Source organism: Seriola dumerili, unplaced genomic scaffold, assembly GCF_002260705.1.
Source record: "Seriola dumerili isolate Sdu_G_001 unplaced genomic scaffold, Sdu_1.0 BDQW01000068.1, whole genome shotgun sequence".
NCBI lineage: Eukaryota > Metazoa > Chordata > Actinopteri > Carangiformes > Carangidae > Seriola > Seriola dumerili.
In genome coordinates this window covers 2660005-2679905 of record NW_019174323.1, presented here as the reverse complement: position 1 = coordinate 2679905, position 19901 = coordinate 2660005, and the positions used below count along the sequence as shown (strand labels likewise).

The 19901-nt window shown below is 41.6% G+C and overlaps 1 protein-coding gene across 1 annotated transcript in view; it reads left to right on the top strand.

The window, feature by feature from the left end:
- Window positions 1-19901, top strand: part of tbkbp1 (TBK1 binding protein 1) — a 31612-nt gene that overhangs the window by 5073 nt on the left and 6638 nt on the right. The window contains exons 2-7 of the mRNA XM_022743255.1: window positions 992-1117; window positions 4958-5062; window positions 8039-8186; window positions 10337-10539; window positions 11391-11452; window positions 16599-16714. Coding sequence (XP_022598976.1) covers window positions 992-1117; window positions 4958-5062; window positions 8039-8186; window positions 10337-10539; window positions 11391-11452; window positions 16599-16714 — 760 coding nt within the window. The remainder of the gene's footprint in view (window positions 1-991; window positions 1118-4957; window positions 5063-8038; window positions 8187-10336; window positions 10540-11390; window positions 11453-16598; window positions 16715-19901) is intronic.

The following is a 19901-nucleotide window of genomic DNA, read 5'->3' as shown; positions in this document are numbered from 1 at the left end:
TTTAAGAAACGCAGCTACTGACCGACTGGAGTCGTAATGATTGGCTGAGTAGTGTCATGTGACCAGTAATGCTCTGTCAAAATTTCATAATTTTACAAATTATTAAAATGTATAGATTAGAGGTCAGGGAGCAGATAGGACGGCGTCTGGGTCGGGATCTGGACCGTGATCTGCCTTTTGGCGACCTCTGGTAGAATCTAACCAGCCTCATCCTTTGAGTGTAAGGGAAAGACAAAGAGGAGCAATTTACTGATGTTTATTATAAGAAGCATTAAACATGGCGGTTTACTTTAATCTAGCAATTTTTAAAACACAGTGAGTAGTGGTAGTCAGTGCATCCATGATATTGTGATATGCAGACATTTTCCATTTTCCAGACATTTTTGGAGGGAATCAAAACGGAAGCATTTCAGATATTTGATTAAAAAATGTTGGAATGAGATGCACCACCTGAACAAGCTTTGATTCTGAGATATCGTGATTGCACCCACCCTTGGTCCAGTCAGTGTAATTTTGAATTTGTCAATAAATATGGACAGATGGACAAACAAAGTATCTGATGGATTGGCAAACAGCTGAGTCACGGTCCCTCCCCAGATGTCATTGTGTGGGATGAAATTAAAAAGTATGATTAAAACAACTCGGTATGTAAATTCTGTGATTAGTGCAGAAAAAGAAAATCTAGTTCAAGAGAAAAACATGACATTAGCGAAAACAACCTGATTCTCTGAGTGATATCTGGGCCAAGCAGAAGTTGCAGTTGATGCCTGATGAATCTTTAATGATCCCAGAGTGAAATCATCAAAAAAAAAAATGCAGAGTACAGCAGGAAAAAAAAAAGAGGGAGTATAAGCAAACAAACAACAATTATAAACAAGCAAGAGGGGTTCACTCACTGTATCATTTTACTATATCTTGTCCTCTACGCATCCTTAATATTAAATGTCCAATCTCATGATTCTTTAATGTCTTTTCCTTGTCGTCGCTGCAGTTCCCGATGATCAGCGAGTTTGGGGAGGACACCAACTCCTACTGCTCTTTCGAGAGCAAGGAGACGGCGCTGCTGCACTCAGAAAATGGCAACCTGCAGCAGAGAGTCAACGTCCTGACCCACGAGGTGAGAGGAGAGACGAGGGCGACGGGGGAGAAGGGGAGTAGAGGAGATATGTGAGAGGGCAGAGGCGCAGTGGGATATGTAAGAAATAAGAAATTAAAAAAAAAAAAAAAAAAATCTACTTTACTATAGAATCATTTTGTTCTACAGAGAAGAAAAGCTTATCACACCAGAGCTGGAATTCTGCAGAAATCCCTCCCTGCGTGTGAATTAATTGAATTAAAAAGCGAATTGAGGCCAACCCTGGTGGACATATGATGAATGACGTCCAGAACTAATTAAGCGCTAAAGCTGCTGTCCAAGCAAAATTACTGAGATTGGGTGTTTTTAAGAAACCGTCCAATGAGCACTGTGACATGGGATTTTCACACTGGTGTTCTATTTTTGAGACGCGGCCTAATTGGGACTAAACCTAAACCAAGATTTTGCTGAACGTGTTACGCCTCAAGAAAGAAAGAAAAATAAAGATTTTCAAACACTTCAAGCACAAGATGTATGCATATATTCTGCTCTTCTATACTTGAGCGTCACTCCCATCTAAACTGGAGTGAGTGGGTGAGAAAAGGCAGCGTCCATAATGTGCATGGACTTACTCGTTTTTCCCTCGCTGCTAACTCGACTATTTCTGTGACTGTGTGAACAAGAGAGTGGAGGGGGGGGAAAAAAAGACATGAGAAACAACTGACACAGGAAGGCAGCGGTGAGAATGGTGGCGGCGGCGGCGAAGAAAACGAGAGAGCAGGAAAGAGGAAGGAAATGGTTTCTGGGAGCAGCAGAAACGATTAGCACGGGACACACAAGGTCACACGGCTCTGACACCAGGCATTCAGAGTGATGAAATGTGCCATGGCTCACTGAGCATGCTCTACTGGGACAGGACCCCCACCTTGCCCCCAGTCACACATACACATACACACACACACACACACACACACACACACACACACACACACACACACACTCACTCTCTCTTTCTATTATTATGAAGAGGTGACTTGCAGTTATCAAGAAGAGGCAGAGAAAAGTGACATACTTTCTGTCAGTAAAGGCATCAGAGGAATTCACTCACTTGTTTTTCATTTAAAATGCAGATGAAATTGTGCAGGTGCAGCTGCTCCTCACATCCTGCCTGACTCACTCAATAACCAAGGCTTCCAGCCAAACATGATGTGGGTCAACTTTGTTTGGGAATATGTATCAGATAATGAATCAATGCACTCAACCCCAATATTTAGCTACAGAGTAAATCCTCAGCAGCAACAATCAAAAAATCAGACGTAGGAAGGCAGACGGCCTTTGTGCAGTGAGTATATATCAATATCAACCCACATGAAGGCCTTAAAACACATCCTGCTTTATTACTTATCTTGAGGACATGTCTTGAGGAGCGCCCCTGAGTCAAAATCTTGTTAAACTCCTCAATTAATGTGTTTGATCAAATTACGGCAGAGAAAATCTGGCAGTAAACCAGGTATTATTCCAGTGGAAAACTGTCCACATTGTGCAGAGAGAGCAAGAAAAGCAGGGTTAACAACTGTCTTTCAATGTTTGCTTATGAAATATACATAATTGAAGTAATTTGGAGACACGACATGGCATGAACAAAATGCAAATAACTGCAAATGCTGTCTTGATATAGTATAGATAGTACAGCATAGAGGAATTTCAGCATGTTGACATATTATTCTGGAATAATGGAGGGATCATTCTTAGCAGTAATAATAACAGCGCATTCACCAAACTCATTTCTAAAATCTGGGAAGCAGAGCTTATTTTCTTATTGAAAAGACTTGAAAAAATGCCCTAAAACAAAGTGAGGGCTGTCAGAACTGGTCTGAAATAGACCTGAAGACAATTGGACATGATCCAAAATACAGTTCTTCATCCTGATCGGACACAAATAGAGACAACTACAACACTGGCAGCAGCTTGATGCTACAGCAGCTCCTCTCCCACCATCTCGCCTTTAAAGGCCCATTTTTCTCCTGCAATAATTAATGACCCGGCATGTGATCAGCTGATAGATGGTAGCTGGTAGTAGAGTAGACGTAGTGTCACACACACACACACACACACACAGAGGCTTGCACCAATAGGATGGGACTCTACGTGACCCCAGTTTGACTAAATATAATATGAACCAGGCCCAGGTTCTGAGTCAGGTCTTGTTTACTAGGAGCTGATAATGATTAATGGATAATGATGCGTCAGCAGCAGCAAATTCCCCGTGTGTTGAATTGATCAAGGGTTTGTTTTATTACTTACAAATTCGTTCTCTTCATTTCTTCTCTCAGAATAATTCCCTTTAGACAAACCTCCAGGTTAGACTTTACCAGTGAAATGTGTTTTCACTTGTCTGAGCAGGGAAAGTTGGTGCATCAATAAAAGCAAAATGTCACAAAGTGAAATGGAAACAGACTTAATGAATCAGGTCTGTGAGGAGTGATGAAGACACTATAATCTTCCTCACATTCATACACAGAACAAACAGAAATGTCATATTGCCACATGGTTTTCCATCATTTGAGGTTCAACCGGCGCTCTTTTAATTATGTCATCTTGTTACGCCCTCTTCTTCTGCGGTGGTTTATCAGTTTATCTCGATGTAAAAACTCCTAATATTTACATAACAGATGGAAACGTTCGTTAGTTTGCATTTCCTTTTGCAGAGTTTCTGGAAATGTGGCTCGAATTCCAAGTAGGTTTGGTTAGAAACCTGGTTAATGTCACCATGACCTGAGAGCTTAGCTGTAATAGTTGTAATAAACCAAAATTATCCTTTAAAATTGTTCAATTTCAGTGACGCTTCCCATCTTTCGCCCCCTCCCTGATGTATTAAAACTGAAGCAACATTCAAACTGACACGCCCTGAATTCATTACCGTTCAGAGGAAGTGGAAAAGCCACGTTCAACACTGCAATCATATCAAGTGTTTCATACCGCTGCTGTTTGTAAAAGACCAATTAAACTAAAAATACTCTCCAAAAAAAAAAAAAAAAAAACTACCGACAGCTCTGAACCCAAGAGCCATCTGACACAATAAACCAGCTTCCAGACTAAAGTGAAAATTTAAAAGGTGATAATGAGCACGTCCTTAGAATTTAGGAATTGTTTGTGTGTGTGTGTGTGTGTGTGTGTGTGTGTGTGTGTGTGTGTGTGTGTGTGTGTCTGGATTCATCCTGATCTCCTCTGTCACGATGCTGCTGACAAGCCGTCCTCACCTTGGTGCCAGTTTCCTGCAGCATATGTTACAACAGACACAGTGAACAGGCCTCAGTGCTCCCTCTCTGCTGCTCCCACTCTCACTATCTGTGCTGTCTGAAGTGACCATATTTTTCCATTTAAAAAAAACAAAAAAAAAAACATCCCACCCCTTGTATCCTCATCTGCTTTGAAAATCTCTTCATGTCACTACCCTCAGATGTGTCAGATGGTGTGTGATTATGGCATCCAGTGATATTCACCCCGTCATTATGCCACAGTGTGAGCAGAATAGATCAGCGGGACATCAAAAAAAAAAAAAAGTTGGGTTTTTTTTCATAGTTGGAATCATGATTTATCCATTTGTCAAGATGAGGGAGGCGTTGCTGCTCATGCTGACGTGTCGGGATCTCAGTGTCCTAAATTTGCTTGGTTACACAACCGCTTCTTAAGAGACACGTTTGATGACTCTGACAATGGAAGTTTTTAGTGTGCTTTTTTTTTTTCTTTTTTTTCTCCATCTTTGTGAGGAAGTTTGAAAACTGACAAAGAAGGGAGGAAGAAAAAAACAAAAACAAAGTAAATGTATGTCAAGCTTTTTCTTCAGTCTCAGCTCCTCTGTCTCTGCATCTCGGCTTTCAGCTCCAGAAGAGAAAGGAGAGAGAGGAGCAGCTGGAAGATGTGATCCAGGCCTACGAGAAGATTCACATGGAGAAGAGCAACCTCCAGAGGGATCTCGACAAAATGGTCAGAGACATTATTCAGTTCACTGTGCATTTCTGTGTGGGTTTTTTTTTTTTTTTTTTTTTTTTTTTTTTTTTAAACAGGCGCATTATGCAGGAGCCATATGGCCCATTAATTAATTCTTACAGTTTCACACTCTGATGATGAGGGATGAATATAAAATTAGACGTTTATAGTTAATTCACCAAATACACTAGATGGCCAAAAGTATGCGGACTGGAGCTGTTTCTGTGGTTTGGTCCAGTTAAGGGGAAATCTTAATGTTACACAGATTCCTTTTATTCTGGAAAATATTCAAAATTTGTGGCAACAGTGTGTGAGGCCAGCTCCATAAAGAAACTGGTTTCCAGTTAAAGGTCCCATATTGTATGAAGTGAGATTTCTATGTGTTCTTTGATTATAAGCAGGTCTAGGTTCTTTTTATTTTTTTTATTTTTTTTTATTAGACCAGAAAACAGTCAGCCAATCAGAAGAGAGACTCTGAGCCTCCTCTCCTCTGATTGGCTCACAGACCTGTTGTTACTAGAGCTCCAGAGAGAAGCCTGAGAGAGGAGATGTAAAAAGATGGTTTTTGGTTCTTAAAACCACAAATATATCTTCTTTCGTCTTAAGAGGAAAATTTGGAGCTTTATGTGTGGAAGAACTGATCCTGAACCCTGATCTCAACCACATCCAAAACCTTTCAGATGAAGTGGACTGTGAACCAGACTTTATCACCACATCACTAATGCTCTTGTGGCTGAATGGGAGCAAATCCCTGCAGCCAGGTTTCTAAATATGAAATGGCTGAGATGCAGCAGTGCTCTTCCTTAAAGTTAGGGGGTTAAAGGGTTAAATTATCAACTATGAACCTGCAACATCCCAGTTCGGCTGAGGATCTTTGTTGTATGTTATTCACCATCTCTCTCCCTCCCCACAATTCTTAATCTCATAGAGGCACAAAATGTCCAAAAAGATAAGTCAGGGGGATTAAAGAGAAGAGACAAAAACAGCCCCAAGAATGTTAGATCCTACATTTCCCATAATGCAACACACAAGAATATTGTGTTAGACCCTGCCTGTTTGGTACATGTCATTCAAACCCTATGCTCCTATATGTAGACTAGGCATTCTGTTGAAACGTTCATGTGTGAAGTTGGCGCAGATTCCCATTAATGTCTATGACATGAAATGAGACGTTCAAACAATCATATAGGCCTATGGGTGTTCATATTGTTCATATTTGTCAACATCCATCACATTAATGGCCCTCAGTTTATAGCACGCTTTCATTAAATATGTATCACACACACACACACACACACACACACACAACACTTGTGCCCTTGTTATGGTGAAGCAGCAGCGAATGCTAATTACATCTCCACCTGTTTTTCTGACATTGTGTTTGTCCTCTGAAGAACTAACTCCTCCTCTTCACAGGCCGGTCAGAGGTCCTGAAGCTGCTGGAGATTCAGGACTTGAACGCATGCTCACCATTTAAAGGGGCACTCCACCATTTTTACACACAAAAGCTCAGTTTACTTGTTACGAGGAGTACTACTCAGCCTATAAAACAGTTATATAAAGTCTTCTATGATAGTTAATGCCATAAAACAAGCCAGTCTGGGCAACACTTCACCGTAACTCACACTGCTGCAGGTTAAAATTATAACTCCACCATGCACTATAAGTGGTAAATAACAGTAACAGTCATCTATATGAATGTAAATAGGTTTTAAAACTACAGTTGTATTTCTCTGTCTCTCCTGATGTTACTTCAACATTTATCTACCTGATAGTAAAAGCAAGGAAACAGACAGTGCATCACTTTGATTGCTTGTAACTGCCTCTGTGGAAACTGTTTTCATTACGTCTCACACTGAGCGAACAGTCCATCAGGGAGGAGAGTCGTTTCACAGTCACTCAGTGAAATTCCTCTGACACAAAACACACACCTGATTGTGTGTTGATACGTCTTTATTTAAAACTTTTTTTTTTAAATTAATTTTGCAAATTATTTCATAGTTTTTCCTTCTATTTAAAATATACAAACTAAAACTATAAGCCAATTTTAGTAAGTCATTTCCTCGATTTCACACTATGAGAATCTTATTTTGTGAACACATTACTGTAACTGGTTACAAATCAAAGTGGATCCAGACCAGGCAGAGGCTTCCAACTGAACAGATTGGCTGGCTGGTCTTCCCCAGATCCCCTCTGTGATAATAAACCATCTCATATGAGAGTGAAGTCCACCGAGCGGCTCATGCCGAGCAGCCTCAGCAGTTTTATATGGTCAGGGTGATTAAGGGATTGAGGTGCGCCAACGTTGTTGGAACCGCCTCCTGCCGAGGACTGACCCGAGTGTCAGTGTCACCCAAAGCTGTGGCTGCGACTGTTAATACGAATCCATCTACCTACTGGGCCTCATAGATCTTTAACCTTGCAGCAGAGCACTCACTCAGTAACTCATCTACATAATGTTTCTATATATATGATTGTGTTTGCGTGTGTGCGCATGTCGCTACATTTCTGTTCTATCTGATTTTTACCTCAGCCACGGAGGTTGTGTTTTCATCCACATCTGTGATTTTTCAGCAGAATTACACAGAAAGTACTGAACCGATTTTGCACCAAACGCGGTGGAGAGATGGGACACGGACCAGAGAAGAACTCATTACATTTGGGGGCAGATCTGGATCATTTACTATAAATTTGAATTTTTTTTCTGTGAAGTCTGGTGTATGTTGTTTGACATTGGCCTTGGCAAGAGATCCTCTTGAATTTCTGCCTTCTTAATAAGACGAGAAACAATTAAATACAAAACAAAGAACATTTTTCTCCATCCTCCCACTGATATCTAGCAGCAGCCTTGGACATGTTCACAAACTGGCTTTTAGCAGGTTGCAGAATGAGACTGTTGTGAGAGGTTATGAAGAATGCACATAACCTCTGTCAATAACTGGATTCTGTGCACATGCATGTGTGTGATTACAGACCAGCCTGGTGGAGAAGCATGTCGAGCGCATCCTGAACCTGGAGTCAGCTCTGAGGCAGAGAGACAACTCCCTGCAGAAACTCAACATGCAGCTGCACAGCAAAGACATGCAGTACCTGCAGCTGCACGCCGGTCCAGACGCACACAGTAAGTGACTGTCAACACTTACTCAGAGCGTGTCTGTTTAATTATGGAGACGACAGATTTATATATATATATATATATATGTGTGTGTGTGTGTGTGTGTGTAACAATATCACCAGGTGACTATGCTCTCATACAAGCACTGGTGCATTGAATGAATGAATGACTGGATATGTCAAAATGTCTCCGGCTAAGTAAAAGTGAAACTGAAATAACGTCAAAGTCAATGACCAGTTTCAGTCACTAAGACCAGAAACTGGGACAGAAATCTTGCTGTAGTTCTGGATTCGTCCACATTAAGACAATTACAAAGATGACACAGAATTCAAGAATGAAAGGACTTAAAGACCAAAGACTGAATGTTGGTTTATTTAGGGCCAAATTACATGACTGATCTGCTGCTACAATATTAACCATTCAGACATCTCAGTTTGCACATATCTGGAACAAACTCCCAGAAAACTTGAGGTCTGCTCCAGATTCTGAATCAAGACTTAAGACTTTTCTGTTTGCCACTTCCTTTTATTAAATGAAATTTCAGACTCATTATTCATAAGTCAAACCACACTAGAATTTTTAGTCTCCTGTTTAATCTGATGTATTCTACATCACTCTTTAAATCCTACTTATTTGTCTTTTTATACTGTCCAGTGTTTATTTTATTTGTCTTGTCTTATACAGAAATACAGATTTCAGAGGGTTGCCTGGGTCGGTATTTTGGTTAATGTAAAGCTTAACACTGACACCCAATGTGTCAACTGTTTCATTTTGATAAGTACAGCAAGATAAGACATTTATACATCAACTGCAAGTTTGTTTAAAAAAACGAAAAAGCTCAGACACCTGTTATCGCTGTTAATCACCGCTCGTCTCTTCTCTGTTACTCAACCTTTAATCACATCCAACAATCTGGCCGGAAAGCGTTTTAATTGAGGTCAGGTTAATCCTCGGCCTGTTGGAGAAAACCAGCCTGGACATTTTGTTCCAACTCCCCCAGTCGCAGTCTCAGAAAAAGAGAGAGACCTGTGATCCATGCGGGCGCTCGGGATTGAAATTCAATCATTCTGGCTTCAAAAACATTTTGAGTGGAGAGACTGGTTCTAAAAATTTGAGGATTTCTCTGTATCGTTCAGCCTGTTGCTTCCATCTGCACTGCTGAACGACTGTCTATTGTGACTGGTCTGTTTTACCAAATGCTTGAAAACGTGTGAGATAAATTTGACTTATTACAATGCAAATGAATTCCTACACCGGAAAAGTATGGAGTTTCAAAGTTGCTTCAGACAAGGCAGGTCGCTCCACTACATTCGCTGTAAAAAGCATGTGAATAAAAAATCCTAAAAATCACAGAGGACTTTGGATTGTGAAGCCAAAACAGTCGCACAAACTCAGCAGGTTCCCTCATGTTCAGGCTGCAGCACCGACTTCAAGACAAAATATGCGGTCCACTACTGCTGTGGAAGGAAGCTCTGTTCAACTTCAGCTGCTCTAGAGTCAGCAGATGCTAAACTTTTTCCCTCTTTCGACGACGGATGTGGGCGGCTGATGGAAACGTGGGAGACTGTTCAGGTGACTCTGCCACCTGAACAGATGCCTGTGCTGATGGCGTACCTTAGCAGAAGCATCACACTCTTGAATTCATTAAAGAAAGACATGTATGAGCTTTTTTTTTCTTTTTTTTTTTTGTTCCTTAATTTCTCCGTGAGAGTTTGCAAGGTAGTAACGTACGGTATTGATTAATGAGCGTGTGTGTGTGTGTGTATGAATGAGGGTGTATTGGAGTGCAGACTGCGTACTGTATGTGTGTATATGTGACTGCACACGAGTGTGCTGTTGAGGAGGCAGGAGGAGCTGGGATATATAAAAGATGATACTGCTGCGCTGTTACATTGTCTTCTGGCTCAAGGACTGAGTCTGTGTGAGCGGAGCTGAATCACTAACATGCCCACGCAGATCACATCACCCAGGTACACGCTGAAAGATGCTGCCCTTGGAAGAAGTCAGCTCTTTTGCTCTTTCATACGCGTGTGTTGTACAACAATAGATGGTAGAACGCAGGGGAAAAGCAGTGAAAACGTGGCCTCGTCTTTTCTATTTCATGTCCGCATTCTTCTCTCTCTCTCTCTCTCTCTCTCTCTCTCTCCTCCGCCCAGTGCTGGACTGTCCTGCCCTGACCCTGCAGAGCTCCCGCAGCCTGGACGCCCTGTCCGACCTGAAGCTGCAGCGGCTGGAGGCCGAGCTGGAGGGGGCGCGGCACGAGGCCCAGGGGGCGTGTCAGCGGGAAGAGGAGCTGAAGGCTGAGGTCGAGAGAATGAAGGAGGAGATGAGACAGCTGCAGAACAGCCAGAGGGAGAGGGTCAGTGTCGGTTTGTTTTCGTCTGCTCGGGGTGCCACATGGGTGGAGTTTACTGCGTCAGGACAATTTCAAGGTCTAAGCAAGAGCAACCAACCCCAGTACTTTACTGTGATGCATTCACTGAATTATCCTCAATTGATTTGTGAGAAATGTGGCAGTAAGCAAATAAAACGCTGGTTTGTGATCAGGAAAAGATCCTGATACAGTCATCATTAATTATTTGTTTATGACCTCCACACCTTCGCTCGACCACGCCACATAAAGGCCACACTACTTCCTGCAATGGCTCTGAATGTTGGCTTTGGACGTAAATCGTGGGGTGCATAATCGTCCAACATTTATTCCTAGGGTTTTCTGGGCTGATAAATGCATATTTACTGTGGTGGTCATCACAGCCAGAAAACACATCCAAGAGGAAGGACAGTGTTATTCAAAGAGCTTTACAGCACAACAGTGGGGGCTGGGTGTCTCTACCCAGGACCGACAAACTGTCCAGACTCCAGGCCTGTTTTTCTGCCCTTCAGTGCCACACCACAGCATCTTATTAGTCAGTTAACAAAATAATGAAGTCTCAGCTTTCCAAATACAGTAACTCCTGTTCATTGGAGCACTACTGCTAAAAGCTGGGTGCGTCTTTAAAGGATTTACTGATGTACATAAAGCCATAAAAGTGCACAGCTCCACAGTGCTCCAGTAATGATAATCAAATCCAAAGACGTACCGCCTCGCACGCCTTTTTCTGACAATGGTACCTTCAAACATGTTGTCTCGACCGGCTCTTGCTGTCAGATTTTGTCCAATATTCCTGCAGCACCTGCATGCTAATCGAATTTCATGCTCTACTTCGGCAGGAAATGACTTCTCCGTGCAAGCAGTGTGATGTGGAGTGGATAAAGAAGGTGGGAGATGAGCAGTAAGTGACCACAGACCAATCTCTGGGCGGTGGGAGAAAGGGAGGGAGGGAGGGAGGGACGGAGGGAGGGAGGAAAGGCAGGAGAGATGCTGGTCGAGGGGCAGCATCTATGGCAGCAGATAAGAGCAAAAGGAGAAATTTGTATTTACTCTCCTGCTGTGATGTGCTCAGGCTGACCTCCAGGGGCCTCATTAGGAAGTGGTTGAGCTCTCCATCGCTGGCTAACTGGGTTCAAACGCAGCATTAATAAAGGGAGTATTATTGTCAGGGCACAAAAGCTGCATTTACTCTATGTGCATTCCGCTGTAACACCAGTGTTCCTGTATTAAACGTTTGCTCAGGGGAGGTTTGGCAGGAGAGCAGTGTGAGCAGCAGGGGGCAGTGTAGGCACAGAGAAGGACGCCTTCCTGTCCATTTCCTCATGTCTGTGTGTTTGTTGGACATCTCTACGTGGCATGAGGTCCAAGCTCGTCTATCTGCGCATCCTTTCTCTTTCATCCTCCACACCAGAAACACAGTGAGAGCAGTAGTGAGTATTCAAGTGGTTGTGTTGGCACTCATCTCTCTCTCTCACTCTCTCTCTCTCTGTCTTTCTCTCTCTCTCTCTCTCTCTCTCTCACTTTCAATACAACAAGAGAAATGGCTTCAACTTGCTGTTGAGAGGAAAGAAAGTAGCTTATTTTATTTAATTTTTTTTTTTTTTTTTACCCTTGTGAAATTACCGCGGTCTTTGCTGCATGACTTTGCTTACAAGGTGTCGCAGGTTAAAGAAAAGAAAAGAAGAAAAAAAAAGCAGAAGAAGAAGTTAAAAAAACCACAGCAAGTTGGGCAGCAGACTCCCACACAATGAAACCCCACAAGTGTTTCGATGGAGAGCAAACTGAAAGTATATGGTGCGGCAGAGAGGCAGAGTTTTGTGAGTGAGTGTGTGGTGGAAGCCTACTGTTTTTTTCCAGACCTTGGTCACCTTTTGGTTTTACTCAACAATATCACTCACTCCCACTGACAAAACCTACAATGCCTTTAACTTTGTTTCCTGGAGCTTTTTCTTGTAATTGGGCTCATTTAGTGTAAACTGCACAGATTGATATGGAGGCTTTGTGTATGAGCTTTGGGGGATATGAACACACCACCTTTGTCCTAATTTGTAACCAGCAACTGGGCAAATTCATGAACACCTGTAAATGCAAAAAAGGATAACAGCATCATTGAATTTCATCTTCCATTCGTCCCTAAACGTTCTTGCCTCTCTGCTCTTTCCATATGTTTTCTAAGAGAAGGAAATGCGGCCTCCCCAACACATTTTTTGCATGACAATGTGCATTTTCCTATACCTCTTAATGTATAAAATGTAAAAACAAGCTCCCCTCACCAACCACAAGCCACACTGCTGGCAGCCACCATGCACTATGCCAACCCCCCTCAACACACACACACACACACACACACACTCTTAAACTCAAGTGCAGAAAGCGACTGACTAATCCTTCTTCAGCTTTCAGAAAGTGAGAGCCGTTTCCAATAAATCACAACACGATGATTTGAAGTTTGAAGTGGAATACCCATTTCTCGTTGGAAATTTAAAGAGAAATAACGGCATGTTTTGAAAATGACTTCTGAGCAGCGTGTGGGAATCCATTTTTGTTAATTGACCCTAAAAACATGATTAGACAGGCAGCAAAACTCTTCAGTGAGTGTTTACTGCGTTGTGGCTTGGACTGTTTGACACCTCTCTGTGTTCAGCTGAAAGTGCCTCATGCACATAAGCAGAAGCAGGGTGTGACAGAGTGTGAAAAGCCCCCACAGTGGTCTCATGGTCGTTTAACACATGCCCTCCGTGAGGCCAAAGATCCAACACTCAGTTTCTCCGTTACTTCTAAGCGTCATGGATGACCCCCTCTTTCCAGAAAATGCATGTTTACGAGAATATTGTTGACCACTGTGTATTCAAGTGTTAGTTTTACCCAGGAGGCCATGTTCTTAATGCGTGTGACTGAGCTCTGGCTGATTTGAAAAAAAAAAAAAAAAGGAACATTTATTATTGCGTGTGTGTGAGTGTTCGGCAGCAAAGAGGAGCTCAGATCTCACAGGCAGCTGCGGTGACGGCTCTTTCTTTTAAACGTCTGATCAGACCAGAGGTCAGATTTCAGCCCACTCTCCATCTCCCACACATGCACATATACATACACACACACACACACACACACACACACACACACACACACACACACACACACACACACACTCTTGTATCTGATCAATTCACACACACAAGCCTTTTATCAATGTTGCCCTGGCATTATCACACCCCTCCTACACACTGTAATGTACATTTTACAGTGTGTACGTCTGCAGCTACGCATATACCAGAGAGAGGAAGCAAATGAAAATAAATGCAAAAGAACAGACGCATGCTGGCAATTGTTCAAAGTATTTATAGACTGACAAAAAGACCAACAAAAAAAAAAAAAAAGCGTTACACAGATTTTCTGCAACAGCCAGCGACTGAGAAACTCTTGTTAAAAGTTTTGTCCTCGCATGCACCCATGCGCAGGTGTTCACGCCATCAGTTTTACTACACGGGGCCATGAGAGAGGTGTTGTTAGTCCAACCCTGGGTCTCTTTGACACAGACTGTCAAAACACACTCTAGCAAAACTGAGTGTGACAGTAGTGTGAAAAAGGAAGAGGTGCATGAATCTAAACTGATATATACACCTGCATTTAGCTAAAAAGAAGGCAATGTAAGCTGAGAGTCCTCTGAGAGAAGTGAGGGAGGGAAGGAAGCGGATTAATGACATTTTATTTGCTCTTCTGCAATAACAATATTATACTGCACACTCCACCCACCATGCCAGTAAGTAACCTAAGTGATTGTTATTTTCCTACTGATGCACTGAATATATCTGTATGTGTTTTAAGGAGGCTTTTATCCAAAACCACATGCAGGGAGACACAGATGACCCTGATTCATTTCAGTGTTGGTACCAGGTTCCACCAACTACTACCACAGAGAGGGAATGTTGTCTGTTATGAGGTGGGGGATGAAGGGGGTTTGATACCCCACTCTGTCTGAGTCATAGCAGGTTGGTGGAAAACTAGTGGGCCAGTTACAAATGACAACCAACCAGTGGAAGTTATGACTTACAATCTGTTTTTATGAAATTGTGAGCTTCCCTGAAATGGGGTCCCTGATATAATTTAAACTATTTTGTGGTGATAAAGCTTGTATCCTGGATTTAAAAATGAGATGTAAGCTCGTGTTGTTACAGATGTCTTTGCAGATATCTGTAAAAGTGTTTTTAAAAAATGAGATTGTGGTTTGGAGATGAAAAAGAATCTGCTGTTATTAGTACAAGAGAGACCCAAGCAGCAGAATCTCACACACACACACACACACACACACACACACACACACACACATACACACACATACATACAGACACACACACACACTAGTGGGTTGACTCAATTAAGTTAGTGCGCGGGTGTGCCGAGGAACATATTTTTAATTTGACACTATGCTTTATTTGCTGTGTAGGCAGGGTACATAAGTGTTTTCTTTTCTTTTTTTTTCTTTTGGTGCCAGTGTTGCTGTCAAAGTTTGTGTCTGTTTTTCCTCATGCAGTAGAAATCCCCTGGAGGTGCATAAGTGTTTGTCTTTTTTTTTTATTTTCATCTACCATGATCTCTATAGGGTAGTGGTTCTCAAAATGGGGTCCGCCAGGGGGGCCCTTAAAGGTGGGTCCTAGCAAAAATGGGACTCACTTATTTTCACTATGATTCCATCCACAATGACAGAATGTGTGATAAAACATCTAAAAGCTAAAAAACAAAAAATTGTATCTAACGGGGGACCCTGGGACAAAATCCTATCAGATGCGGGTCCCTGACCTAATTTGTGTCACTTTAAGGGTCCTTGACGTGCTATTCTTAGATGTACAGAGTCAAAACCGAAGAGGGTTTCACAGATTTTGTGAAACAAGCAGTATCTGAGAAACCATGTCACAGTTCGTCCCTGCGTGCACTTGGGGGGGGGCAGGAGTGGGTGTCACTTTAAGAGTTCTTGACGTGAAAGAGTTTGAGAACCACTGCTAAAGAGGAAAGAGTAAAATTCTTATCAGCAAAGGTTATCTGAGGTGCATCATCAGGTCAGGGGCCTGGCAATGATCTGAAACTCAACGTCCAACTTATCATTAATTTAATCATTCATTTTGTTTTTAAATACTAGTCTTGATAGAAGAAATTACTCAGGTTGGCAGCATAAACTCATTATCTAAACACATTTCAAACTACATTTCAAAGTGTCACACCTCTCATCCTGTAAATAAGTGTCTAATCTAAACCACAGTCTGGACTGGTATGAGTCAATTTCAGATCAAGACTGAGGAGTTTATAAAAATTGGTTAGACATTTGAGATAAGATGCCCATTATCAGATTTGAGGGCAGCTGAGTTGCTTCTTTCTGTTTGAGCAAACCCTCTGCCATGAACATGAAACAGCCTACACACACACACACACACACACACACATATACACTGAACAACACTCTAAGCTTTCAAAGAGGACGTAGAATGTGCTCTGAGATTATTCCTTATATCTCCTTGGTTCACGTTCATTTATACTGTGGGATTCAGATCAGTTTCAAGCTAAAGAGTCGAGACTAAATCAGCTCGTTGCCATGGTTAAAAGACACAGAAGCCTGTAAGCCAACCAGTCTTGTTTACTGTGCTTGAAATAGATTTGCTCTGTCAGTGCGGCCCCTGAGAGAGTCATGACACATTTTGCATGAAATGGTGTGTGTTTTATTCACTTCAATTATGCGCTGTGAATTGTGACTCTAAAAATATAAGCCTATATAAGCCTCTCAATTAGCCAGCCTGATTTGCGAGGCTGTGTTAGCGCTGCAGAGCTCACCCAGTTTAAAGTAGAGATGAAGATCAGAGCGGATCGGTGATGCAGGTCACCGTGGTTTCATACATCATGCAGCTTCCGACAATGGTGTACATTCCAAGGATTAAACGGAGATTACACTGTCTGTATAAATCAGTTGTAATAGAATAACAACATTGTAATATTCTGTAATGGCAATGATTATGATAATTACATAATTGCCTCCCTTCCTAACCTCCTTCCTCCTCCTCCAGGGTGAATCTGGCTCTGGCCTACACAGAGTTAACGGAGGAGCTGGGGCGCCTCCAAACACTGAGCTCCAAGCAGACGGAGATCCTGAGGAAAGCCTCACAGGAGCAGGCCAGTCCAGGTTAGCATCGACAGCACCCGCGGAAAACACTGTGCGTCAATAATGTGGAAAAACTGGGTCAGCATCCTCTCAGTCCCTCAGTGGTGCAGGAAGTAGCCTGTGTAGTTCCTTTCTTTCAGTTAAAAGTAAATGGACTCCAGTTATATAGTGCTTTTCTAGTCTTATCAACCACTCAAAAAGATTTACACTACACGCCACATTCACTCACACATTCATACAGTGCTTTTTATTTTCAATCACACACACATACACACACATAACGAGGATACATCAGCGGCGAAATCTCCTGCATTCATTAAAGTTCATTAAAAGTTGTCAACGCAGGGGAAAGGCCCCTTGAATTATTACTGATGGATCAATGTCCAAGTACAGTTTTCTATTATAACTTTTACCACTTTATATACTGTTAAAAAAATTAACCTTTAACACTGAGAAATAATACTTACAATTAAAGTAGATACAGTGACTTAAGTTTATCAATATGTAAAGTTACTATAGCGGTTTTTTACTTTATTCTACCAGGAAGTCCCATTGAGATGAAAGATATACCAAAGAGATTTGGCCACGATAGCAGCTGTACAAACTCACGGTATCTTAAAATACCACATATACAACATGACAGCAATTTGCACTCAATGGCCTCTCAGGAAAAACAACCACATTCACCACATTCTTTATGGTGCCAATAATATTTCCTTTGTAAAAACTCTGAAATGTATTAGAGTAGAAGTACTATAAAGTAGCATGAAATTGAAATACTTAAGTACAGTGCAATTCTTGTCAGAAGATGATAACTTCAAATGGCAACCAAATTTTTGTAAAACATTTTTTAATTAATTTTTTTTTTTTTTTAAAGAAATGCTGATACTTTGTAAAATTCAACGTAACTTAAACCAAATAACTGTTAGTGCATCGCTGGCAGGGCTCTGTATGTTTGCCTCCGTTAGTCCTAATAACAGAGAAAGAGCTCATGGTTGTGATTTTGTTGCTACTGTTTTCTCACTCACAGCTGAAAGTAAAAAAAGACTGCAGCTATAACACAAGACATTATGTGTTAGAGTATAACTTTACAAGTGCTGAACTGTACAGTAGCAAACACCTTTCTCTTCCTGGCAAACGCAGTCACACACATAGCTAATGTCTCACGACTGTGCATCTACTACCTATACCACAAACCAGAAATGCACCACATGATTTTAATGCCTTTTAACGCACTGTGCGAAAACTGTGTTGCGTAATCAGTGAGCGTATTTTTCTACACAAGCGAATGGTGGGAAAACTCAGAAAAACCCAAAACTCACTTGACTTTCCTTAAGGTCATGTTGCATCATATTAATTTAGAAAAGTACTTGAATGGCGCTTCCTGCTTAATTGCTTACAGGATCGTCGAAGTGATCGCCTCTCAGTCTATCTTTAACAAAACAAATACTTTTTCGTCAATCGTTGAAACGATCGGGGAAGTGGGAATTTTGCGTGGAGCCGTAACTGCTCTCCTGACCAACTGTTGTTCTGCAGAGAGTAAAGCGTGAACTGAAATAGTCCCATTTTGAGTGTTCCTCCTCATTTGGAGGCTCAGAGAGCTCTTCAGAGTACAAACAACCCTCCCTCCCTTTTAACACCCTCAACCAACCGGCCAGAAAATGAATGTTCCTCTTTGATATGGGAAGTGGAGCTTGAAAGTGGTGACTACAGGGGTGACTGACTCATCACCCATATCTTGTAATTACAGGAAACACTACAACTGTACTTGTGCAGATCTCGATCTTTTTTTATGAAAACACAGGAAGGAACATGATGTGTATTTCTATTTGTTGAATGTCTGTAGGAGGGTTTCTCTCCTGATCAGCATTTCAGGTGGGTACATCGAGAGAGCAATCGATCTACTAACTCGGTGGGAAGCAGAGAATGTCAGATTTGAGCAGGCATAATAAAAAGTGTGTGAACCAGTGACATTTTCCTTTTGCTTGTAACTTGGAAATGTCGCCATGCCATGGCGGAAATAAAGCATTCAACACGTCAAAGCAGTTCCAATGCCAGCCAATTACCATGAATATTTGACCAGACATTGGTACAAACACCAGGAAATTTTACACAGATAAATAAATCCTAAATTGGCAATCCCTAAATAAAGTACGCGTTTAGTGTTATAAAAAAGTATGAACACACTGAGAGAAATTTATTTCATACGTGGTGGAGAAGCCTTTTGTTTGCAGTGACAGATTCAAGACGCTTCCTGTATGAAGAAGCAAAATCACTTGTGGGCTCAGGTGGGATTTTTGGTCGTTAAGTCTTGAGGATTCAGTGCGGTCCTCTTGTTGTTCCTTCCACGCATGTCCTGGTGATCGACCATGCCATTCCAACAAAGTTATTTTCTTCTTCTGGAACCAGTTGAGAGTCTCCTCCACAGTCTGGTCTGGATTATCATACTTTCTGGAAGGTCGTCTCATCCTCATACAGAACAGATTTATATTCTCAAGAATTTCCTGCTACATGGCTCCATGTACCACGGTGCTTCCACCGCCAATAAACCAACTACTGTTGTTGGTGGTTTTGTTATTTTAAGGGTCATACGCAGAAACCGTTTTTCTCCTCCCCAACAATGGCTCTGGTGTAACATTCTGCCAGTAAATTCACAGGCTGTTCCAAATGTCGTGCAGCAAACTTCAGACGACCCTCAACTTGCCATTTCTTCAACAGGGTGGACTTGAAGCTAATAGCCTCAATGGTGCTTACAAGAATATTTAGGAGTTGCGATATCCGGCAGTAACAGGTGCCGTTTGCCGATAATAGCACAACACTCTTGTTGCAAAGCACTCTTTGTCTTTACACATCATGTTTCTTGTTGCGACAGCTTCGAAAACATGATGTCTACCACTTGAATTCAGAGGCGGGTAAACCCCTTTTTTTAACCTATCATCATACACTAACCCATCTGATTTCTATTTACACAGGTTGGAGGGTAGAACTACATTGTGTATTCAATACTTTTTTCCTGTGTCATTTTCACTTTATTAAATACAACTTTATTAATGGATTGTATGTTTTATGATTTCTTTTATCTATGAGAATTTCTGAAGTTTGTACAATGTCTCAATGTAAAATTGCTACATTTGAAACTGTATGTTAACAAAGAAAAATGTTGATGCGTCAAAATACTTATTTCCACCACTTGTATGTTATTGACTGG